Source organism: Solanum pennellii, chromosome 1 (genome assembly GCF_001406875.1).
Source record: "Solanum pennellii chromosome 1, SPENNV200".
Lineage (NCBI taxonomy): Eukaryota > Viridiplantae > Streptophyta > Magnoliopsida > Solanales > Solanaceae > Solanum > Solanum pennellii.
Genome location: NC_028637.1, coordinates 80,570,355 through 80,594,290, shown reverse-complemented (window position 1 = coordinate 80,594,290; position 23,936 = coordinate 80,570,355). Strand labels below are relative to the sequence as shown.

General features: G+C 35.6%; 2 protein-coding genes across 2 annotated transcripts; one reads left to right on the top strand and one right to left on the bottom strand.

The window, feature by feature from the left end:
- Window positions 1-16,790: 16,790 nt before the first annotated feature.
- Window positions 16,791-17,261, top strand: LOC107023785 (zinc finger protein 6-like). The gene has a single exon (XM_015224586.1). The coding sequence runs from the start codon at window positions 16,791-16,793 to the stop codon at window positions 17,259-17,261; it is 471 nt and encodes a 156-aa protein (XP_015080072.1).
- A 339-nt stretch (window positions 17,262-17,600) lies between these two features.
- On the bottom strand, window positions 17,601-23,516 carry LOC107031494 (serine-rich adhesin for platelets-like). Its single transcript, XM_015232929.2, has 7 exons — window positions 23,297-23,516; window positions 23,147-23,202; window positions 21,198-21,398; window positions 21,018-21,076; window positions 19,125-20,909; window positions 18,526-18,682; window positions 17,601-18,409 (listed from the first exon to the last, which is right to left on the bottom strand). Exons 3-7 carry the CDS (start codon window positions 21,313-21,315, stop codon window positions 17,790-17,792), a joined length of 2,739 nt encoding a protein of 912 aa, XP_015088415.1. The 5' UTR covers window positions 21,316-21,398; window positions 23,147-23,202; window positions 23,297-23,516; the 3' UTR covers window positions 17,601-17,789.
- Between the last annotated feature and the right edge of the window lie 420 nt (window positions 23,517-23,936).

Here is a 23,936-nt window from a genome sequence, read left to right as displayed (position 1 = left end):
CGACTTTTGAATTGGTGTGCAAGAGCAAGAATTCAATTTTGTAATAGGTTTTAATCTTCTAACTCTTTTAGTTTTTGAAAATCACATGAACAATTATCATTTGTGGTTTTTGAATAGTATGAGTAGCTAAACGCCCTAGTTCTGGGGCTGCAACTATGAATTAAATGTTGAATATTATTTGCTTTTGAATTAATTCTTTGTTGTCAACATAAGTTACTTCTATATTTTGTTTTACTATTTTATGTTTGATCACCATAACATAAACTTAGTGTCTAATCTTAAATAGAGAGGAGGGATTAGATAGACCAGAGGATATAGAGAGCTCAATTGACCCATTAGACTGAGGTGATTTGTGTTCAGTAGTGACGCCCGGACGAACAACTTTCTTGGTTACGAAATAGGATGAAATATAAATACTCGACAATTAACTTATTTATTCCCACTCAACGTGTAGTTAGGTATCTAATTAGGGTAGGCAATGAGAGGTGTGTATCTCGACTCATATTATCGACCCTATAAACTAGTAACTTGATAACCAAAATTAGTTTGAAGTCAATATTATGATACATGAGATTCAACATTTGTTGTAGCCTTAGAATTATTTTTTTTCTTGCTTGAAACACCCTCTTTAAGTCGTTCACTCTTAGTTTTTTGATTCAGTATTAAAGTAGTTATAGTTAATAATATATCATCAACTCTAGACACAGTTACTGTTACTTTCAATTGTAGAATTAAGTTTTGAATATAAATTGATCATAAGTCCCTTGGGAATGATAACTCATTTATAAAAAGGAACTATATTACTTGCGTGATCACGTACACTTGCGTATGAAATCGCGATCAACAAGTTTTTGGCGCCGCTACGGGGGACTTAGTAATTGATTTATATTCAACTTTCTTAAGTCTACAATTAGAATACTCAAGTACTAATTACTTGATTTTAGCTTGTTTATTGCATGCATTTGAATTTTAGGTCTGGCTCGAAAAGGACACCTAATTGATCCTTACAGCGAACCTAAAATAGTTCTACATCATCGAAGAAAAATGCATCGAGGACATCATGAAAATCGTGGTAATGATCAAGAAAATAATCCGGAAGATAAGAATAACACCAGGGATCCGAATAATTCAGAAAATATTCATGACCAAAGAATATCCCCTTATGTCCCTATCATTCCAGCACGACAAGTGCGGCAGTGCGAGATATGACAGTCTTACTCACCGCTAATTTTGCATTGAGTACTAGGAAATCTCTACCGGGGGAAAAATTTGAATTAAAGCGGAATATGGTACAAATTATCCAAACTAATGGGCAATCTACTGTTCTTCCCAATTAAGATCCTCAACTCCATATTAGAGACTTCATAGAGATCACTAATACCTACATCCCTCTTGAAGTCTCACCGGACTATGTGAGACTAACATTGTCCCTATACTCATTGCTGGGAGCCGCAAGGTGATGATTAGATTTTGAACCACCAAACTCCATTACTACTTGGGATGACCTAACAAAAAGAAGCTTGATTCGATTCTACACATCCAAGAAAATTTCCAAACTAATAGGTGAAATAACAAACTTTACTCAAAATCACAGGGAAGTCATATACCAAGCGTGGGCACGCTTCAAACAAATGCTACATGCTTGCCCACACCACATGCATACTAATGAGGTATTAGCTCACTCTTTCTTTAAGGGTTAAGAATATAATGCTCGTGCCCTTCTTAATAGTGCAACATGTGAACAAGCCTTATCCATAACAAGTGAAACATTCTTCGATTTACTTGATAAACTGTTGGAAGGGAACCAAATGTATGATGGGGATAGTTCTCGAACCATAACCCAAAAGGTTGCAGGGATCTTAGATGTTGACCAAGCTATTGCTTTAAATGCCAAGATAGATGTAATGCAACATAGCATGGCCGTACAGTTTATGCAGTTGACTCTAAATCAAACATCGATAAATGTGGTGCAACAAGCAGCAAATTGGTGCGGGGTATGTGGTAGTGGAACCCATGACATTGAGCAATGTGAGGCAAACCCAAATTCTATGAATTATGTGGGGAATGTTCAAAGGGGTCAAGGCCAACAAAATTATGGCAATAGTTATAACCCTAGTTAGAGGAACCATCCTAATTTCTCTTGAGTTGGAGATGTAGCACTTACTGAAGAGTGCATCTCTAGAATCCAAAATAGATTTCCCCAAAAGTTAAAAGATTGGGTAGTTTTACAGTGCTTATTACTATTGGGCAAAGTGTTCATGCCTTGGGATTACGTGATTTGGGGGCAAGTATAAATTTGATGCCCTTATCTTTGTATCTAAAGCTTGGGTTGGGTAGTCCAAAACGAACCATTGTTATCCTTCAACTCGTGGATAGATCCATTGCTAGGCCGAAAGGATGGTGGAGGATGTGTTAGTACAAGTAGGGTCATTGATTTTTCCTGCAGATTTTGTGGTATTGGACTTTAAACCCGATCCAAAAGTTCCATTCATATTGGACTACCCTTCTTAGCCATGGGTAGAGCACTAATTGACGTAGTAGCTGGCCAATTGACCATGAGTGCACATGATAAGGTGGAGGTATTTGATGTGTACCACACACTTAAATTACCTTTCCTTTATGAAGAGTTGTCTGCTATTACAGTGGTTGATAGGATAGTAGAGTCAAAGTTAATTGTGCCTGATGACCCCTTAGAAAAAGCGTTAGTAGGTCATAAGAAAGATAAAGACATAGAGGCCCGAGAAATAGAAACATGTCTAAATCTGGCAGTTGTGGAGCCTTACAAGCGAAGAGTGGAACCATTAGAGTGTGAGTTATAGGCACCACCCAGACCCACCATCGAGGAGGCCCCAAAGTTGGGATTAAAACATTGTCTGGTCATCTTAGGTACACATTTTTGGGTACTAATGAAACTTTTCTTGTTATACTTTCTACAAAGCTATCTAAAATACAGGTTGATGTGGCATTGAGGATTCTAAAGCGGAGAAAAAAGCCGATTGGATGGAAAATAACTGATATTCATGTGATTAGTCCGGTGTTGTGTATGCACAGAATCTACATGGAAGAGGATTATAAACCTAGTGCACAACATCAATGCCGACTGAATCTGTTGATGAAAGAAGTGGTGAGAAAAGAGGCAATAAAGTGGTTAGATGTTGGAATTGTGTACCCAACCTCTAATAGTAAATGAGTAAGTCCGGTGCAATGTGTTCCCAAGAAGAGGGGTATGACTGTGATAAGGAACGAAAAGAATTAGTTGACTCCTACTAGAACAGTCACTAGGTGGAGAATTTGTATGGATTACCGGAAATTAAATGATGCCACCCGGCAAGATCATTACCATGTTCCCTTCATTGATCAAATGTTTGACTGATTAGTAGGACAAGAGTACTATTATTTTTTATATGGATATTCTAGTTACAACTAGATCTTGATTGCACCCGAGGATCAATAAAAGACCATGTTCACTTGTCCTTTAAAGCACATATGCTTTCAAACGCATGTCATTCGGACTTTGCAATACATCGATGACTTTTCAAAGGTGTATGATGGATATTTTTCATGACTTGGTGGAGAACTTTGTAGAGGTGTTCGTGGATGATTTTTTAGTTTTTGGAAAGTCGTTTGAGATATGTCTCCGGAATATGGATAAGGAACTTGCTAGATGTAAAGACACTAACATAGTTGTAAACTGGGAGAACTGTTATTTTTTGGTCAGAAAAAGGATATTGTTGGGACACAAGGTGTCTAAATCTTGATTAGAGGTTGATAAAGCCAAGGTAGAAGTCATTGAGAAATTTTCCCTCCCATTTTTATAAAAGGGTGCATCGTTTTCTTGGCCATGGGGTGTTTACCAGCGATTCATCAAGGATTTTTCCAAGATTGCAAGACCTATGTGCAGTATTTTGGAGAAGGGATGAAGTTTGACTGTGATGCAATATGTCTGAGAGCATTTGAGATGTTGAAAAAGAAATTAATTGACGCTTTCATTCTAATTGCTCCTGATTGAGAATTACCATTTGAACTCATGTGTGATGTGAGTGATGTAGCAGTGGCTGCAGTGTTGGGATAAAGAAAGAGTAAAGTGTTCCACTCCATTTATTATGCAAGCAAGACCGTGAATTCTACACAAGCAAATTACACAGTGACTCAGAAGGAGATGATACTGTTAGTGTTTGCCTTCGACAAGTTTAGATCGTATTTGATAGGCACTAAAGTAATTGTTTTCACTGACCATGTATCTATTATGTACATATTCATCAAGAAGGATCCTAAACAAGGCCAATTCGTTGGATATTGTTTCTCCAAGAATTTGACCTTGAGATCAAAGATATACAAAGCATTGAAAACCAGATAGTTGATCATTTATCTAGGTTGGAGGACTTTTCACATGTGACTGAGAGTGAGCAGATTCGGGAAGAGTTTCAGGATGAACAATTGATGGTGTTGGACATCTCTCAAGTGTCAAGGTATGCGGACATCATGAACTTGATAATGAGTGGAGAATACCCTCCTAATGAAACTACTCAACAAAAGAAAAAGCTAAATCATGATGTCAAGTTTTACATCTGGGATGAACCATTCTTATTCAAGCAAGATGTTGACCGGGTAGTAAGAAGGTGCATTTCAGATTCTGAGGTCAATAAACTACTAGAGAGTTGTCAAGCTAGCCTATATGGAGGTCACCACGGAGGAGAGCATACTACTCATAAGGTACTACAATCTGGTTTCTTTTGGCCCTTGATATATAAAGATTCTATTGCATTTGTGAAGGGTTGTGATAAATGTCAAAGGTTGGGTACCATCTCAAGACGGCATGAGATGCCACTGAACAACATTTTGGAGGTGGAAATATTTGATGTGTGGGGTATTAACTTCATGGGTCCCTTCCCACCATCTAGTGGAAACCAATACATCCTTGTGGGTGTCGATTATGTGAGTAAATGGGTTGAGGTTGTCGCTTTCCCCCGTCATGACTCATGGGTGGTGCTCAAGTTCCTTAAGAAACAGATCTTCACTCGCTTTGGCACTCCAAGGGCAATTATAAGTGATGGATGTAAGAATTTTATTAACAATCTTGTGAATAACCTTCTCGCTAAGTACGATATTCATCATAAGGTTGCAACAACTTACCTCCCCCAAACTAGTGGACAAGTGGATATGTCAAATAGAGAAGTGAAACAAATCATACAGAAGACGGTGAATGCGCAGAGGAAAGATTGGTCTGAAAAATTAGATGACCCATTGTGGGCATTTAGGACTGCTTACAAGACACCCATAGGGACTTCTCCCTACCACATAGTATTTGGGAAAGCATGCCATTTTTCTGACAGAATTAGAACACTGAGCATATTGGGCAATTAAGAATATGAACTTGGACCCTAAGCTAGCCGACAGAAAAAGAGTGAATCAGCTGCATGAACTTGAAGAATTTCGGCATCACGCATATGAGAATGACAAGCTATATAAAGAAAAGACAAAGAGGTGGCATAATAAGCACATAGTAGCTCGTACCTTCAATTCGGAAGAGAAGGTACTACTTCTTAACTCTAGACTTATGTTATTCCCTAGAAAACAAAGGTTTAAACGGAGTGGCCCCTTCGAAGTGGTAAGAATGACCCAACATGGAGCTGTTAAATTAAAAGGAGAGACTGGTTCTACGTTCTTGGTGAATGGGTAAAGAGTGAAATACTACTTTGGTGTTGATTCAGATCGTGATCGGGAAGCTCTCTAGCTAAATGATGAATGATCCAAGTTGCGTCGTGCCGTGACGTTAAATCAACCTCTACATGGGAGGCCACCTGTGATGTCTAGGTAATAGGTAGTAGTCTTGCTTGAGTTTGTAATTTAGTTTAGTATTAAATTCGTAGGCGTAGAGTCTTTAATTTTTTTCTCCTAGTTGTTAGTTAGATAAGACTTTAGATAGTAAAAAAACAAAACAAATGCAAAAAGACGAGTCATGGCACGACCAAAATTAAGGCGTTGGGTGGGAGGTAACCCACCATTATTAGGTCATATTGTTTGGTTGATGTGCAGACCAATGGAGAAGAAGGTGCTCGGAAATTGATGAAACAAGCTACAAATGTAGTTTGGGGCACGCCACACCAAGGGAAAAGTTCAGAGATGAGTTTTGGGCGCACTGGAGGTGCGCCACGCCAGGCCTATTTTGAGTGAAGCCTGTTATGGTGCACTGTAGGCGCGCTGTGCCAGGCCTCGTTTGACTAAGGCCTTTTTTGGGTGCACTAGCAGCGCGGTGAGCCAGCCTGTCAGGTGCGATCGTGGCACGGTGCGCCCCATCTGGGTATGCAAATTTTTAGAATTTGTGGAACCCACAAAATATCCCCCTTTCCACCTCCCCACCTACCCATTAATTTCCCAACAATTACCCTCTATAATCGTTCCACCCCTCCCCATTCAATTCATCTTCCCCAAAAATCCTCCACCTTCCCCAAATTCTCTTCCCTTTTCGCTCCATCATCTTTCTCGAATTCTCCACCCTTTTCACTCCACTCCCCCCCTACTTTTCCTCAACTTTCTACCACACAAATCCACTCCCCACCACCAAACCACCCCGACCCACCCCCACTTCTCCCCACCTCTATTTTCCTCTTTTTCCATTTTTTTTAACTAATTGGGTATTGTGATACCTTCAAAAGGCAAAAAGGTTGCTAGTGGTTCGGGAACCAAGCGAAGTAGAAAGAGGTGACTGTCAGAAGTTCAAGACGGTAAGACACAAATTTACCACCCCAAAAGTTTTGTGAACAATCGGTTATGCACTATGGTACGAATTGGTCTAACACCCAACAAGAATCCAAGTACTTGGGTGATGAATACGTTGATAAGGAGCGATTGCTCCACGACTTTACCAACATTCACGCTAAAATCACTGTGTTGGGACTTCAATATGTCTTCATAAATCAATGTGAGTGCAATTTGAGTTTGATTAATGAATTTTACGTGAATTAGAATACTCATCGTTTTGAGATTAATAGTGGGTTTTGTTAGAAACAGTGGGGTGCGATTTTCTGTTGAAGCGTTAAATGACTTTTTGGGTGCCTCTAACTGTGATCATGCTGAATTTCTGGCAATGGTTGAACGACCCCCTTATCGTGATATATGACATACCTTCTCTGCGGTGACTTCTGTTGCTAGGTGGGATCGGGTCAGGGACACAGGTCGCCACCTGACACTTCACTATGGGCACCTTAACTTGGAGGCTCAGGTTTGACTTAAGATTGTGTGTAGTACTTTACTTCCAGGGAAACACATGACTGATGTCACTAGGGAGAGAGTAGTGCTCATATATCGCTTAATGAAGGGCTTATCGTTCAATGTGGGGGCTATTTTGAGGCAAAATATGCTTAAGTTTTGGATCAACAAGCGATGATGTTTCTGTTATGGGAGTATCATCACTAGGTACATAAGGGCATTAATGATTGAGAAAGAAGTTCATGACGTGTGCCCTCCGGGTGCCCCCCATCTCGTGTGCCACTTGGTCAATGTCACGCGCACTAAAGCACACGATCCTTCCCACTGGCTTTTTTTTACTGCTATTGATAGGCAAGCTCGTGATGATAGTTGGATGGGGTGTATGTTTGGCATGGCTGAACTGCAATTGCGGATTGGTGGTCGCCCGGTGACTGAGGAGGAGATGGATGAATGAGTCGAGCGGTACCCTTTGACAGATAGTGTTATGCACAGTTGTAGGATGGGCCCGACGTTCCAGGAACCGATTGATGATGATGATGTGATATCTGATGAAAAATATGGCTCAGCGGAGGATGAGTTCGATACCATTAGCACCGAAGATGATGCTTCAGACGCAGCTTAGAGGTCGACAGGGAGTTCTATTTTACCTTTGCACTTTGTTTTAATTTTGAAGACTGGGATAATGTATTGTTTAAGTGTGGGTGGAAGTTGAACTTCATTGTGCATAGTGTATTGCTTTATCGAATCTTTTTTTATTTTCAGTAGGGTTCTTCGCATTTTGTTTTTGGTTCGTTTCCCGAGGATAGTCTGTTTGAATCAATTAGGTCTAGTTATTGCTTTATTGAGTCTTAAAGTCGTCTAGTAATGACTTTTCCCAATTACGGAGGGATGATGACCGTCTTAAGGGAAAATTTGTCATTAGGAGTAGAATTTTGAAACCTATCTCTTTGGCACTTTGAAACCTTGTCTTAATAGTTAGATAGACGTCATGGGTGGCTACACCTTGTTTGTAATAGTAAGATGATAACCATAAAAACAAGCATAATCTCTTTGTGTTTTACTCTAATTGGAAAATAAAGAAGTTGGACTAATGCACTATGTATGAGCATGCCTACAAGTTGCGGTCCTTATATATGAAGTGATGCCATGTGTGAGGATGTTTGTTAAGTTTTTCATAGAATAACATCTAGAACTTGTCCCAAGTGTGTCTAACGAGTAACTTGTATGAATTGTGGAATGTGATTGAGGCGTTTCTTTGAATAGCCAAGTTTGAATGTCCCTTGTATGCTTCCAAATAAAATACCTCTAGCTTAGCCCCAATGAGCCTTTTATCCTTAGTTTGTTCTAACCCACTTAATTGAGCTAAATCCCTTTTATTGATACCATTAGTTTGATCCAAAAGTCCTTCATGCACAATGTTGAGTTGAAGAAAATGAAAACTTTGCTTGAAATGAATAGGGTGGTAGTGGTTTTGTGGAAAAGAAAAGAAAAGAAAAGGTACATAAATAAGACCCCGTAAGACATACAAGATGTTGAAGGTATCAAAACAAATCAAATCAACTTAAAAATATATATCTATACATACAAAAAAAGGGGGTTGTGTGAAAAGAAGGGGCTCAAGTGCAAGTGAAGTCAAGTGGAAAGCTTGTAATAGGGAAAGCAGAAGTTGTGAATGTTAGCAAGGAAAACAGAACATGTGCATTAGGGAGAATGAGTCACTAACCTTAAGCCGACATTACAATCGAATGAAAGTCCTCTTGATTTTTCGTGAACATTTTTTTAAAATAAAATACACTAAGGGCAAGCTTATGGCATGTTAGGATATGTAGAACTTCATTTGTGAGGGTAAGAATTCATGTTATGTAAAAAATGACCTGAATACTATAACAAATTGTTGTTGGTCAAAAAGAAAGGCTATACTTATATTGGTGAGGGACTTCATGAAACATGTTTGGTGCTTAATCTTGTGGTTTGTTTCTATGATGTTGCATTAGCCCAAAAGTATTTGAAAAAGAGTCATGCATCGAGGTTGTGAATTGTTTGATTGGTAGACTATAAAGAAGAGATGAAATTATTGCATAAAGTGTGCCACACGTTCATGATTAAATATGTTTGGTCAATTGTAGAGCAAGGCGAAAAGTCTAAAGGGTTGACAATGTAATTTGATGAGATAGAGTTTGTTCAAGGACTTACAAATGTTAAAGTGTGGGGTGGTGATCTTGGGCATATTTATATGCCCAATTACGATAATTACCCATCTTTAACGTTAGTTTAGGACATTATCTAATCTAACTAGCATGTTTTGTCTGAAGATTGCGATGATTGCACACTAATATACATGATTAGTGATTTTTCAGGTTACTAAGGGAAATGATCAAGTAGTGGAAGGAAAAGGAGTTTAAGACGACAAGAGGCAGCCAGGCGCGACACTGGCGCGGCACCCAGCCACCCTGGTGCAGCAAGGGCGCGACGCGCCATGCCAAGATTCACTGAGGGTAATTTCAGGCATAATGGAAGCGCGGCGCCCTAGCCCTGTGAGGAGTTTTTGAAGAAATTTGAAATTAAAAGGACTCCTGGTTGAAGTAGAATTCGACTTTATTTTCCTATTTACTATAAATAGACCCTTAGGGCCTCAATTGTTGGGGTTCAACTTTTGAATTGGTTTGGTAGAGCAAAAATTAAAGTTTGTAATAGGTTTTAATCTTCTAACTCTTTTATTTTTTGAAAATCACATGAACAATCGTATTTTGTGGTTTTTGAATAGTATGAGTAGCTAAACGCCCTAGTTCTGGGGCTGCAACTATGAATTGAATGTTGAATATTATTTACTTTTGAATTAATTCTTGGTTGTCAACACAAGTTACTTCTATATTTTTGTTTTACTATTTTATTCTTGATCACCATAAGATAAACTTAGTGTCTAATCTTAAAATCGAGAGAGGAGGGATTAGATAGACCAGAGGATATAGAGAGCTCGATCGACCCATTAGATTGAGGTGATTTGTGTTCAGGAGTGACGCCCGAATGAACAACTTGCTTGGTTACGAAATAGGATAAAATATAAATGCTCTTCAATTAGCTTACTTGTCCCTGCTCAATGATGTAGTTAGGTATCTAATTGGGGTAGGCGAAGAAAGGTGTATAGCCCGACTCATATAATCAACCCTATAAACCGTAACTTGACAACCAAAATTAGTTCAAAGTCAATATTATGATACATGAGATTCAACATATGTTGCAGTGGAATTATTTTTTTCTTGCTTGAAACGCCCTCTTTAAGTCTTTCACTCTTAGTTATTTGATTCAGTATTAAAATAGTCATAGTCAACAATAAATCATCAACTATGACACAAGTACTGTTACTTTCAGTTGTAGAATTAAGTTTTGAATACAAATTGATCATCAGTCCCTTGGGAACGATAACTCGTTTTTAAAAAGAAACTATATTACTTGCGCGACCACGTACACTTGCTTGTGCAATTGGGAGCAACATTATTCATAAGTAAATTAAAAAGATTTCGTTAAATTTTTAATAAATTAAGTCTTTAACTTTACCATTTTCTCAAGCGCAACACTTTAACCCAAGTAGAGCAATTTCAAATCTAAGTCCATCAAAATCCATTTTCGTCTTTACCTATAGTACTTCACATAAAATAGTCACACTTTCTCTTAAATGAATTACTTTGTTCGTGTAATGATAACTTTAATATTGCTTAATTGCTTGACTGAACTGTCATTACTCATTAGCTTTTCTGTAGATTGTTCATGTACTTGACGTTTGTGTTTATCAAGATTCGTACGTCCTCAAAAAAATTATTACTTTCAAATCAAATAAACCAAAAAAAATTGAACCAAACCAAACCAAACTGACAATAACCAAACCGATGGTTATTTTTTCCGTTTGGTTTGGTTTGGTTTGGTTTCAGGAATTTAAAAATCCGATTAGATTGGTTTGATTTTGATTTTAATCAATAATCGATCCAAATCGAACCACGAACACCCCTATCCATAATTGATAAAACTTATTGTAAAAATTTATTTGATTAAAATGCAAAGCAACTTCATAAATATGTGTTGTTGACATAGGACGATGATGTCTTCATAAATCTGCTTAAATTATTTGAATGTTTATCAAGAACATTATTTATTTTATAGAGAGTACATTGGCAAACACATTATAGAACATAGAGATGTTTCACTTATTTATTTAAGATCAATTTGTATTGAATTTTTTTTTAAATAGAGGAGGGTCTAAAATGCCCCTTAAGTATTTAAATTGGTATATAAAAATATCCTTCATCCACTTTTTGGCCCTAAAATACCCATGACGTCCACTTTTGGTTCAATAATATACTTGATGTTAATCTTTCGGCTCATATTTGCTCTTATTTTTAGTAGCTCCCTTAAAGTGAAATTATTACGTATTTATATATTATATTGCTTAATGTGATTGGTCCAAGTTTAAACACTTCCCTAATAAATAACAAAAATGATGTTTTTTTAAAAATATTTCTTTATAAAAACACATATGATTCATAATTTGACCAGATACACTTGAAAATAATATTAAAAAAATAATTAATATCTTGATAACTTCATATTGACCTATTTTAAATCAACACCCAATTTATTATAATATAATTCAACTCATAAATAGGGATCCAACGAAAGTTTATACTCACCCTCAACTAATTATCCATCTAAAAAAATATTATTTTCATTAATATAAAATTTTCTATCAATTATTCAAATATCTTGTTCATTTTCTCTTTGATTTCTTTTTAAATCTCAAATACTTAATTAGGATATTCGAGCAAAACTTGAAATAAAGTTGGATATTATTGTCAGAAGATAGTGTGATTTAGACTGGTGTGATCTATTAGTAGAATGACCCAAAATTAGCAACATGAATTTAGAATTGTAGTAGTCCTAAAAGTGGGGATACTGAGTTATCAAAGTGTAATATATATATATATATATATATATATATATATATATATCTTAAATAGTGATTACCAATTCACAATTATGTGTTATAGTAAATAGTGTTTTCTTATTTAAGCGAAGATTTGAATAATAAGTTTAGCACAAAATAATATTGTAGATTTTTTTTTGTGTATGTTTAATGTGGATCATCATATACGCGAACCTATGAAGATGGTCAGTGAAATTTTTTATTAGTTAAATGCATATATTTATTTCAATTTGTTGAGGTTCAATCATGTAATTGGTCGTATTTCAATAATATACCTAGACAATATTTATTGTGTATTTTTCTTGTCATCTAAGTAGATGTGTTTGCACGTGTATTTCATGTTAAACTATTCAGATGTCATATGAAAATGTGAAGAGAATAACTACATTTTATTTTTTAGAACTAATTTTGTATATATATTGATTTTTATTTTAAATGTTATAACATAATAAATGATGGTCTTGTTACTGACTCTCATATTGACTTTTCAATTGACTGTTTAAATAAATCAAAGCTAGTTATCTGGGTGTCCATAATTAACTGAGAAATGTTTTCTTTTTTTTTTTTACCGGAAAAACTAAAAGCTGAAATTAAAGAATATATTCTATATGTGGAATCGTATATATAATCATCTGTTTATCTTACTCCAACAAATATGTAGTCCATATACTTGTAAAGAAAATGATTTATTCAATAAAGCATGATTTTCCAACGAAAAGCAACAACATTATGTTATCACCTATATAGGGGCAGTATAATAATATGAAAAATTATTGGTCAAAATTTAAGATAAAAACATATGAAAGATAGAGATAATTAATGTAATAATATGAGAACTTACAATCTTATTGCTAAACACTTTTTAAGAGTGTGAATGAAAAACATTTGCAATAATTAGTAATAACTAAGAGAATTTATAATGTTATAACTAAAGAATTAATATGCAATAGTTATACTTCTAAAAAAAATTATACTAACATAAATATATTCACACTTGGTCAATGATACTTTTTGAATGATTCATATATATTCACATATTTTCACATTTGTTGTGAGATTTCTTTTTTTTTAAAAAAAAAAACCCGGAACAATTTAAAATAATATATTTTGAAGTCAAAATCTCTTGTTAACTTGATAATACATTTGTGATGTAAATATATGCTTCAGAAGCATATCTTTACATCACAAGATAAATTATTAAAATAAACAAATAAATTTAGACTACATCATGTTAACATCACATATTGAAACATTAAATACTAATGTATATATTATGCAAATTGATGGACTTTCGATAGTGCCAGTCGAGAAGTTCATCAGTCAACAACTCCTAGGAAAAAAAGAAGGCAATTCACTCAATATCAAAGATTATTATCAAAAGGAGAAGTAAAGACAACACATTTTGACAATAATAATGACGGTGTGTTCCTTCACATATATAGTGTTAAAAAAAAAAAAAGAGAAAATGTGAAGGTACACAAATGCAACTTAGAGCCAGCAGAAAAATATTGAGTGAAGAGAGAGGACAAGTACGTTTCCTATAATCCTCAAGATAAATTTTCCCCTTTTTTTGCTTAATTCTTCTATTGTTGGTATAACAATGAAGCATATCATCAAAGGGGAGTTAATACCACAACTATTCTCTTAGCATGTTACAAATGGACCACTATTAGCAACTGATTTAATTTTAATATGATAAAAGTGCTGCAGAAAAGGCAGCACAAGGTTGTCATACAACTAATGGCACAAATAATATCTCGACAAAAATGTATGTTTTATGTGTTAACCAAAAAGAAATCTTTCCTTCCACTCACAACGCAACAGTATTCAGTATATACTAAGATCAAAGGCATCACTTACAACCTTATTCGAACTCACTGAATAATAACACATCACATGAAATCTTTTAAAATATAAGAAGAGTAGAACATTAAAAATAATTGTGGTTGAAAAAATGAGAGAAAGCCCCTCTATTTATAGTCAACAAAGAGTGGTATGAACAAATATTTGTTGCATCTTATCAGAAAAGTCATGACCTTTTGAAAAGTCACAACCTTTGAAAAGATCACAACTAATTGAAAAATGACCTTTTTCGAGAAGTCAAAATCCTTTTGAAAAATCACAACTTATAGAAAAAATCACAACTCTTTGGAAAAGACAACTCTTTGGGAAAGCCACAACTATTTGGAAAAGTCACAACTCATCGAAAAATCACAAGCCTTTGAAAAAAGTCACAATTTATCAGAAAAGTCACAACTCACCGAAAAAGTCACAACCTAAGTTAGAAATATTATAGTAATTTAACATTCAAATTAGGAGTTCATACTTTTAAGGTAATATAAATATAGATATAGATATGTAGAAGTTGTGTATCCATTACATTAGAATTGAGGTAATATGTCTTCAAGTGTTAACTAATGAGTAGTAAGTTGATATGGATATCATGGAAGAAGGTAGAGAAGAAGTCATTGGTTGAGCTGGACTTATATTACGATTGAAATAGGAATAGAGTTTACGATGTAAGTCATTAATGAAAGTATGAAGTGGTTAAAGATTGATAGATCTGGGCTGCACTTTGTGATTTTAAAAGGAAGCGTTTGATACCTATAGAGCTAAGAATTATATAATTTGGAAGTACAAATGAATAAGTAGTAGTTATATGTGAAAGAATGATATGCTAGTGTATTATAGTTAGATAGACTACTATTAGTAAAGATTTTCCATTTCTGTGAAATTTCATTGATGGGTATCTTTTCATCCATTAAATTCAAAAGAAAACCTTATTCTTCAGTTAATGAAATTTTACAGAATCTACCGTTCATATGAAAACATAAATTACATCTCTTTTCTTTTTCATGAATAACCCATTAACACGTATTTTTACCTAAAATTCAATATTTATATGGTTATTTTTGAAAGCCCTCAGAATAGGAAAAATTCATGTCTTTGAAATCATATTACATGCTTTATTCAGGATGATAAAATTTGTCATGATCAGTTGTATCTTTAATCTTTTAGGTCCACAGGTATATGATACTTTCATATAAAGCATTTGTTATTTCAATCTCTAATTTTCGTATTATTGAGCTACCAAATATTATTAGTCTTATGTAGTTTATCCGTTTAAGTTAGTTGGGAATGTTACTTAGCATCGAGCAAACATAGGGATGAAGGTTTATCTGTCAATTAGGATTGAGACCTTTAATAGCAATATCATCTAAGTCTCAAAGTGACAACATAGGTTTAAGACTCATATGTCAGCTAGGATTGGGATCTTTGATAGGAATCTTTAAGTCTTAGAACTACGTGCCAACATAGGTTTTAAGAGTCATCCATGAGACCAAGACTGACACTTTAGTCCTTTTTGGACATCACCTTAGTAGATCCATGTTACATAGTGTTTGTACCCTGACAAAGTATAGAACACCCTTCTAGTTGGTGTACAGATTGGACTGCGTTTAGCTCAGATGAAGTATGTCAAATATGTCAGTTAATAGTATCTCCCACAATAATTAGATATTTGATGACCTTGTATTTCAGTTTACTTAGTATATGGTTGATTAGTTACATGCTTATTACTTGGTCGATACATCAGCTAATATATGTATGTTTTATATTTAGTTCAACATCTTAAATTTATGGTGTTCATCTTTAAGATTATTGTGTTTATCTCACATATTCAATATATTTAAATTACTAAATGCATACTCTTTCGCGCTCTATTGTTCTATAATATATGTTCAGACACTTAATATTCAGCTCGCAGTTAGTAGATTTTCGTATCATCTCAACTAATGAGCTTGGTGAGTCCTCATCTTTCGAAGACAAGAACTAGTGTTATTTCTTTATGTTAATCCTTTAGTTTCAAATAGTTAGACTTAGTTGAGGACTTATCCGAACAACTCATCTTCGAAGAAGCTTCCAGACAGTCAGACAGTAGCTTCAACTTTCTGATTTGTCCAAATAATTTCTATTTTGACTATTCAGTTGCTTTATATTTATTTCAGTTTAACTTTTGCACCAGTTATCTTCAATTATTATTTGTATGAATCTTAGTATTATGTCAAATCATGAACTAGCTTAAGGTCACTTATGACTCTAAACACTGTATTACGACTAGCGGATCATGTTGCGATTATGTCTTAAATTTGTAGTTGATCAAAGTATTGTTGTGATGAATTAGTGTGGGCACATGAAAAAAGTCTGATGAATAGTGATAAGGGATTATGCGTATAGTACCCTTTGATAATTAAATTGAAAAATAAACGATGTGACATGCTAACTTAGGAAGTGTTTTGTACAACCATTGTAAATCCTAAAATTCTTTGGATTATGTGATCATTTAAATTATGTGTTATGTCACGAATTAAAATGGAAAGGAATATTATTTATTTGTTTATTGAATCACTTTAGGATAGTTTTTGAAATGGAAAAGTGAAATAATATGACTATGAATAAAACAAATAAGTGCACATCCTTTTAATTTGGCCCCAACTACTTTTAGAGCATGAATGAGAATATATGTTTCTATCTTCTCTATAAATACAAGACCACTCCATTATGACTTAATTATTTTCAGAAGCATCAGTTTTTTGTGACTAAAAATATGGGAGAAAGCTCAGTACAAACTAACTTCTCTTCATCATCACCAAGACAAGTGAAACTATTTGGTTTTCAGGTGACGGAATGTGATCAAACCACTCCTCCGCCACTTGTTCCATCGGAGGACAAGAGATTTGAATGCCAATTTTGTCATAGAGAATTTGCGAATTCTCAAGCACTAGGTGGACACCAAAATGCACATAAAAAGGAAAGGCAAAGAACAAGACGAGCTCATTTTATCGGTTATCAACAGCGTTTCCGTCCTGTAGTTCCGTTGATTAATGCACACGCAGTAAGAACAGGAGCGCTGATTAATAATAACGTGAGGTATTATCGGTCACAGATACTTTCAGGGGTTCCACTTCGATATCAGATACATTTGCGCCAACAACAACACATGATGGCCGTTCAAAATCAAGATGTTGATGGAACGGAAGTTGATCTTCATCTACGACTTGCACCTCCTAAGGATTAATCATCGAAAAAATGTACTCATATATAAGAATCCAGTACTAGTACTGATTAATTAGTTCCTGTTTTCTTCTTTTTTGCATTTTTGCTTTTCCAATCATGCACTTTTGCTTTTCAATGGTCTTTTATTCCGTTCACTTTTACTTGTCCAGTTTAGACTTTGCATGTACTTTTTGTATAATGGGACTACTAAAGGACTGAATAACAATACCCTTCCTTTTTTGAATTGGGATGATAACTCAGCTTGATTATCTCAACTCGATCAGATTTCAACTCAACTCGATCGAATTTCAATCAAACCCACACTTCAAAATATTTTCATAAACCAGACTGGAAATGTGGATTTTGATATTCTGGTAACATCACCTCCAACAAAACAATCTATATAATGTAAGTACATGAACATCCAAAAGCTGGTTTCAGTTTAATTTTTCTAATCATAAGAGATGTATGAAGAAAACATACAAGAAGAATGTGCACTCGCATGGAGCAAGATCAAGAATTGTATCAAGAGGATGAAGATAAAAATCTTTTAGAGTAGCAAGATGTCAGCAACTACTTCATCAATCAATGAATTAAGCAATCGTTTCTCGATCTGTATTCCCAGTTCAAATGCTTCAACTTCGAAGTTCATCCATCTTCCAAAACCGCTGCTCATGTCCTTGTCAACGAGTTCATCAACCATGTAGTTTCCCATGCCACTCCACCCTGAAATTTCCCTATATACTTCTTCTGCTAGCCTCTTCTTGTTTTTAACCACCAATACACCTTTTGACCATGAATCATATCCACCCTCCACAAACTGCTTACATCTTAAGTCCAAGCATTCACCCACACAATCAAATACAACCTTTCGCCTTTGTTTTAGCTCGTCATGTCTATGAATATTTATCCTTTCCAGTTGATCAAAAAGGTGTGGATTGATGATATTCTGACACCTTCCCATTGTGAAATCCATGAACATCGACTCAATATTGTATACTATTTCCTTCACATATTCCAGCTCCCAATTTGGTGATTTCCTGTCCTCTTTACCAAAAGTTGAAGAGGCAGAGTCTAACAAATCTACCTCAGGTTCCATAGAGTGGAACTTATTCCACGAGCATATACCAAACACTTCTTTAGCTTGTACCGATGAACTTTGCTTGCAAGCTGAAATTCATTAGATAATGTTCAGATTATCTATAGTCTCAACCTATGTTCATAACACAAATTACCAGTGTATTTTTCATGCATAAAAATAAAGGCACTAGGTCTGCTGATCTTACCTCCTGTATTGTTACTTTCTGCAGTATCAGAAGAATTGCAACTTTCAGTAAGAAAAGATTGCTCATGAACAGAAATAGGGCTCAGGAACCGACTGCCAAACACCTTCCTGCTTTCATATTCACTGCTACCGTACCCACTCAGTTCCTCTTCAACCACCTGAAATGATACAGATTAAATGATGAAATTGAGAGGTTTTCCGTCTACTTAGTAGAAAGCAAGCTTTCTATAATTTAATAAAAAAAGAGTTCTTAACCAAATAGAGCAAATACAATTACCAAAAGTACATTGAACCAAAAGTACATTGAACCAGAGAAGAAAGTTTTAGCCAAAGACGTCCAACATCATACTAAGTCAAATCCAAAGACCGCAAAACATCAAGTCATTAAAAGGCACAAAAGGGCTAACAAGGAATGCAGGTTAACATAGAGTCATCTGAATGTTCAAATAGAAATTATCAGATGACAAGGAATACAGTATAAGAATATCAGTTGATGTATCAAAAGAGCTATGTTAACTAAATACCTCTTTTGAGTGGCAAACTGAAAACAATAAAGATTCAAATGCAAAAACAGAATTTTGCAAAACCTATGATACATACCTGATGCTTGTGCTGCCCAGTGATTCCCAGAGGACCAGTAGAAGAAAACCCAGGGTTGCAAGGGCTGACTGAATCATCCACTTCCATGTCATCATGGTTCCTGTTAGCATGCAACATGGTGGTCTTTGATAAACCATTCAGAGATGGTGACAGGTCCTCAAAAATTGATGAAGAACTATTGGATGTTTTCTGGCGTGAAGACTCAACTACAGAAGATAATTCTCTTAACTTTTGATCCAAAAGAGTGCTCAAAGCATCCCCTCCACTCAAGTTATGATGCCCCAAAGGAGCCTTGAGATTATTCATACAATCTGAGGTGAGCTGCATATTGTTACTTCGAAAGTCTGTGCTAAACTCATTACTTTTCCCTAATACTTCTCTTGGGGGCTCAGCCGTGGGCACCGATCGAGCTAGGGGAGTAGTGAAAGAGAAAGAAATAATGTCTGTCCCTTTCCCTTTACTGTTCTCACCCCAGCTTATTTCCCTATCCATGAATGTGCCAGACTGAATCAGCTTCCCACTTTTATGAGTAGACATACTTCCAGTAGCCTGATTTTTCTCATACTGGATATCACCATCACTAGGCCGTTTCTTACGTGACACACTTTTAGTACAAGAATATGCTTCTTCCTTTTTATTGTCTGCTTCTCTGCTCAACCGTCTGGAGCTGACTTTGGAGTTTTCAGCCATTTTACCTGAACTTCTCTGTCGCGCAAAGGAAGAATCACCACTGAGTGTTCGTTTTCCTTGTGAATTGGAAAGAAATTGCTTAGAAGGTGACTTGCCCCTATCAGCTATACTATTTTGTTTCTGATTATTCTGCCGCAGAACACTTGAACTATTATGTACAGATGACTTCTTGTGTGTGTTCTTTTCTGTACTAGGTTGGCTTGAAAACAACTGGTTTGAGATGCCTTTACTTGTTGGTTCTTTCTGGACAAGAATGCTTCTGCTACTGCCTGCATTTAGGCCCTCTCTTTTCTGAACATTCACTTTTGCTTGCAAGGCTAGTGAAACAGATTTTCCTTTAGTTTTGCCTCCACCAAAAGAGTCATCAGAATCTGAGAAATCCTTCTGCCTGGCTATATCTGCCGACCCACTCCAGCTCTTATTCATAGGTTGCCCTTTAAGATACTTCGAAGCATTAGACTCAGCTGGCCTCCGAGAAGCTTCAGCAATCTTGGCTACCTTTTGAGAAGCTTCAGCCCTTCCTATTAAATCTTTATACTTCAAGGGTACTGAAGAAGATCTAATTAGGGGCGATTTTACTTTTGAAGTCGCTTGAGGTCCTGCATCAAGTATTCTGGCAGCTGTTTCCATTATGTGAGCTGCATTCTGAGGTGGGATAGAATTGGCCCTTTTGATTGGGGATAGAGCCTTATAATGAGTGGCTGGGATTGATTTAGCCGACTTAGGAGGCAAAATCTCCGTCTGAAACTTCTCGATGGGCCTGCTGATTATCTTCTGTTGCTTTGGCTCGAATGAGCTCCTGCCTAGATCCTCTATCTTCTCATGGAGGTTGCTGGAATAAACTGTTTGAAAATTTTGCTGGTATTCAAGGTTTCTCGAAAGGGAAGGAGCACTTCTTAGAGACTGGGAATCGAAAAATGGAGTAGAGTAAGGCTCTGACAAAGTAGAGGATGGCAAGCAATCCAATCCCATAAGCCTTGCAACGACACCAGCAGGTTTGATTCCATAATATTCCTCATCAGTTACTGATGAGGAACAACTGTAGTCACTGCTACCTTTGATACTGGACACAGCTGTAGTGTCATCCTCATTGTTCTGCAATCAAAATAGTTTCAGCATGAAAAAGTACAACAGGAAAATGTAATCTCCAAGTAGGTGGAAAAAGAAAAGATGAGAGAGCTTAATTAACTATTGAATACCGACCAAATGAACACGAGTCATAGGCAAGTTCCCATCACATCTCTTCTTCTGTTTGGATAGCTCTGCAAAAGGCATAGGAATTATAATATTTGACAACATAGTTTTCTTGAAGTTCTACCACTATAAATGGACATGGAAGAATCAAAGGTTCTATCCATTGTTCACACACATTTCAGCGTTTACCTGGTATGTCAGACTTGCTAGAGAACAATTTCTTCCGTGACTTTGCATTCCAATCAAATAACTGCAGGAAGCCACCAACATAACCTCCACTCTTGGATCCCTGTTTCTCAACAACCATATTCACTTGCTGATCTCAAACTCTCTTCAAAATTTGTAATCTGAAAAAACAGCTATAACAACAACCATTGTTTCCAGACCCATCTGCAGAAAATTTTAGAAGAGATACTGTTTAAAACAAAACTTGGTATAACTAATAAATGAGTGAGTAAAATGAAGAGCATATTCTTTAATAGATTTGTTCCTTTAAGCTAATTTATTTTGTCACCGGAACTTGTAAAATTCAGTAAGAGGAAATTGAGGAGATCTGCTCCCCCACAGTAACTTTGTTGATCTTATCTTTTCTTCTTCTTAGTCCCCCCATTTTGTCCACCACTTTTCTTAACTCTTTTTCTTTATCATTGAAACCTATCCTCATTCAAGAATTCCAATGAAACTACTTAGCATTATCCAAATCTTGATGCGACATCTCTTTCCAGCAAACTTCTCCATTTATTGAATTCCAACCATTCGATCAATATTTAAGCTGACTGTAACATGAAACCAACTCAATTTCCTTATCTTGAAATCAGCACTAGTCGAAGGAGGCCTCTACCAGGGATGAGGGGCCTGTTGAATAATCACTACCCAGAACATGTGACAAGTTCTTTTCAGATTGTTACTTCATACTCGTTCAGTCTTTACTCTGTAGTGATGAAAACCCACACATTTGAGAAGCATTCTCTAGTTGGCATACATTGTGACTTCCAGACTTAAATTTGGCTTGCAAGAGTCTTTTATTGCACATAGCTACCTTCAATAATAATTATCTATCTTCCTCCTCCTCCTCCTCCATGCTTATTGTAACACTAAGTCACTAATTCCTCCATCCAAACATAGACCACCTAATCCTATTGCCCCACTTCCCCGACCCTGACAAGATCCTCACTTCTGTCAAGCTGTCTATTTCAGTTGATTACTGGTCAGCATTTTCTGTTGGTCGTCTCTAATATACCAAAGTGAGTAGCAATATGACCTTGTTAGTTCAAACTTGTGCCTCCAGGCTCCAGGACTTAGAAAGCTTATCAATTTAGTGCGAGACTAAAAAGGTGGCAGGACTAAAAGTTTGATTAAAAAAACAGAAGATTTTCAGGACTCTAATGGCATTAACACTTCACTAAAATCAAATTAGTTCCAACTTCCAACACGTTTGAAGTATTCGTGTGACCTTTGAATTTGGACTCACTTAGTGTCCTAATAACATAAATGCATAGTCAACACATTAAATCGTCGCAAAATTAAATTGCAATGCAGGCAAGCAAGCAGCCACAAACCCAGTTCTTGATTTCCCAAATCATTCCAATGCAAAGGTTATAGTCAATCGAATACTTAAAAGTCCAGTGCTTTTAAATGAAGATGAATATCAGTAGTACCCTCCCCTAGTTGGTCTAGAAATTTCCAAACTGAATCATATCTAAAAACAGATTCTCTAATCAAAAAATCATTTTCCCCCTTTCCTTTCTCTTCATCTTAGATATCAAAATCGAAAGCTCTTAATTTTTAATTCTAAATCTAGGTCAAACCATAATCAAACTAAAAAATCTGCAAAGATAACAAATTGAAAGACATTCAACCCCACGAATCAGCAAGCAAAAACGTAGCAGTGAATCAATGTAACAGTCCTACAAAGAGAACAACAACTCAATTGGCATCACCATTTTAAAGAAACAAAACAAAACAAACCCAAACACGAAAAAGACTCAGAAGAACTCAGAACTCATTAAAGCTGCAGTCTTTACAAATTCCCTAGCAAAAAATCAATTTTTCCCATGTATAAATGGTGAACAAGAAAACCCCAATTGGTATCAGCACAAAGAAACAAAACAAAACAAAACCCGCATAACAAAACTTACAAATCAAATGTTTAAGCTCCAGGGAACCAATGCTGTCCTTCCCAAATCCCAAGAATCTGAAAGATCAAACAGAAAACATAGAACAAAAACTCAGCATTCCCATATATCAATTCAAACAACAAACACACCACAAATACAAGAAGAACTTACAAAATCCAAGATTCTTTAACCCCAAGTTAACAAATCCTGTATGTCTGAAAACTACAGACGTTGCTATAAATAAAACTGAAGAGATGAGTGAGTTGTGGGGGAAGGGGAAAAAGTAGCTGTAAGAAATGAAAGGTGTAATCTTTAATTTGTCTGAAACAAAGACTAGTTGAATGAGCATTAAATGAGGAAGACAGAGAAAAAAAGATTACATTTTTTTTTTGAAAAAAGTTATAATATTTGAAAGAAGAAAATAATTAATGTTTTGTCCAGAAAAGGTTAAAAAAGAGTTCTAACGTCTCTTTTTAGTGGAGTGATGAGAGGGAGAGATTTCAAATTCCCAACGGGAGGCGCTCCGATTCCATGCTTCGCAGTACACACTTTCATCTTTGAGGAATATAATTTGCTGACTAAATATTGAAACTAAGCCAACGACAAAACTTGTAAATAAGAGAGATGTTTTTTTTAAAATATATTTATTTACCAACTCCTCTTAATTAAACTCCTTTCTTAATGTTGTTCGATCCTATATATTATATATTTTTGAACAAAAGTTACTTTCGTAAATAAATAAATATAAATATATATAAATTGTGATTATAATTTAAATCGTAGGAAAAATTTTAACATCTTTCTTGAAATT

Excerpts from the sequence above, each read along its gene's own strand:
- LOC107023785 (XM_015224586.1), top strand. The coding sequence starts at position 16,791 with ATGGGAGAAAGCTCAGTACAAACTAACTTCTCTTCATCATCACCAAGA.
- LOC107031494 (XM_015232929.2), bottom strand. The coding sequence starts at position 21,315 with ATGGTTGTTGAGAAACAGGGATCCAAGAGTGGAGGTTATGTTGGTGGC. Across the intron at positions 18,683-19,124 it reads CTGGGCAGCACAAGCATCAG|GTGGTTGAAGAGGAACTGAG; the intron begins GTATGTATCATA and ends GTATCATTTCAG. Across the intron at positions 18,410-18,525 it reads AGAAAGTAACAATACAGGAG|CTTGCAAGCAAAGTTCATCG; the intron begins GTAAGATCAGCA and ends AATGAATTTCAG.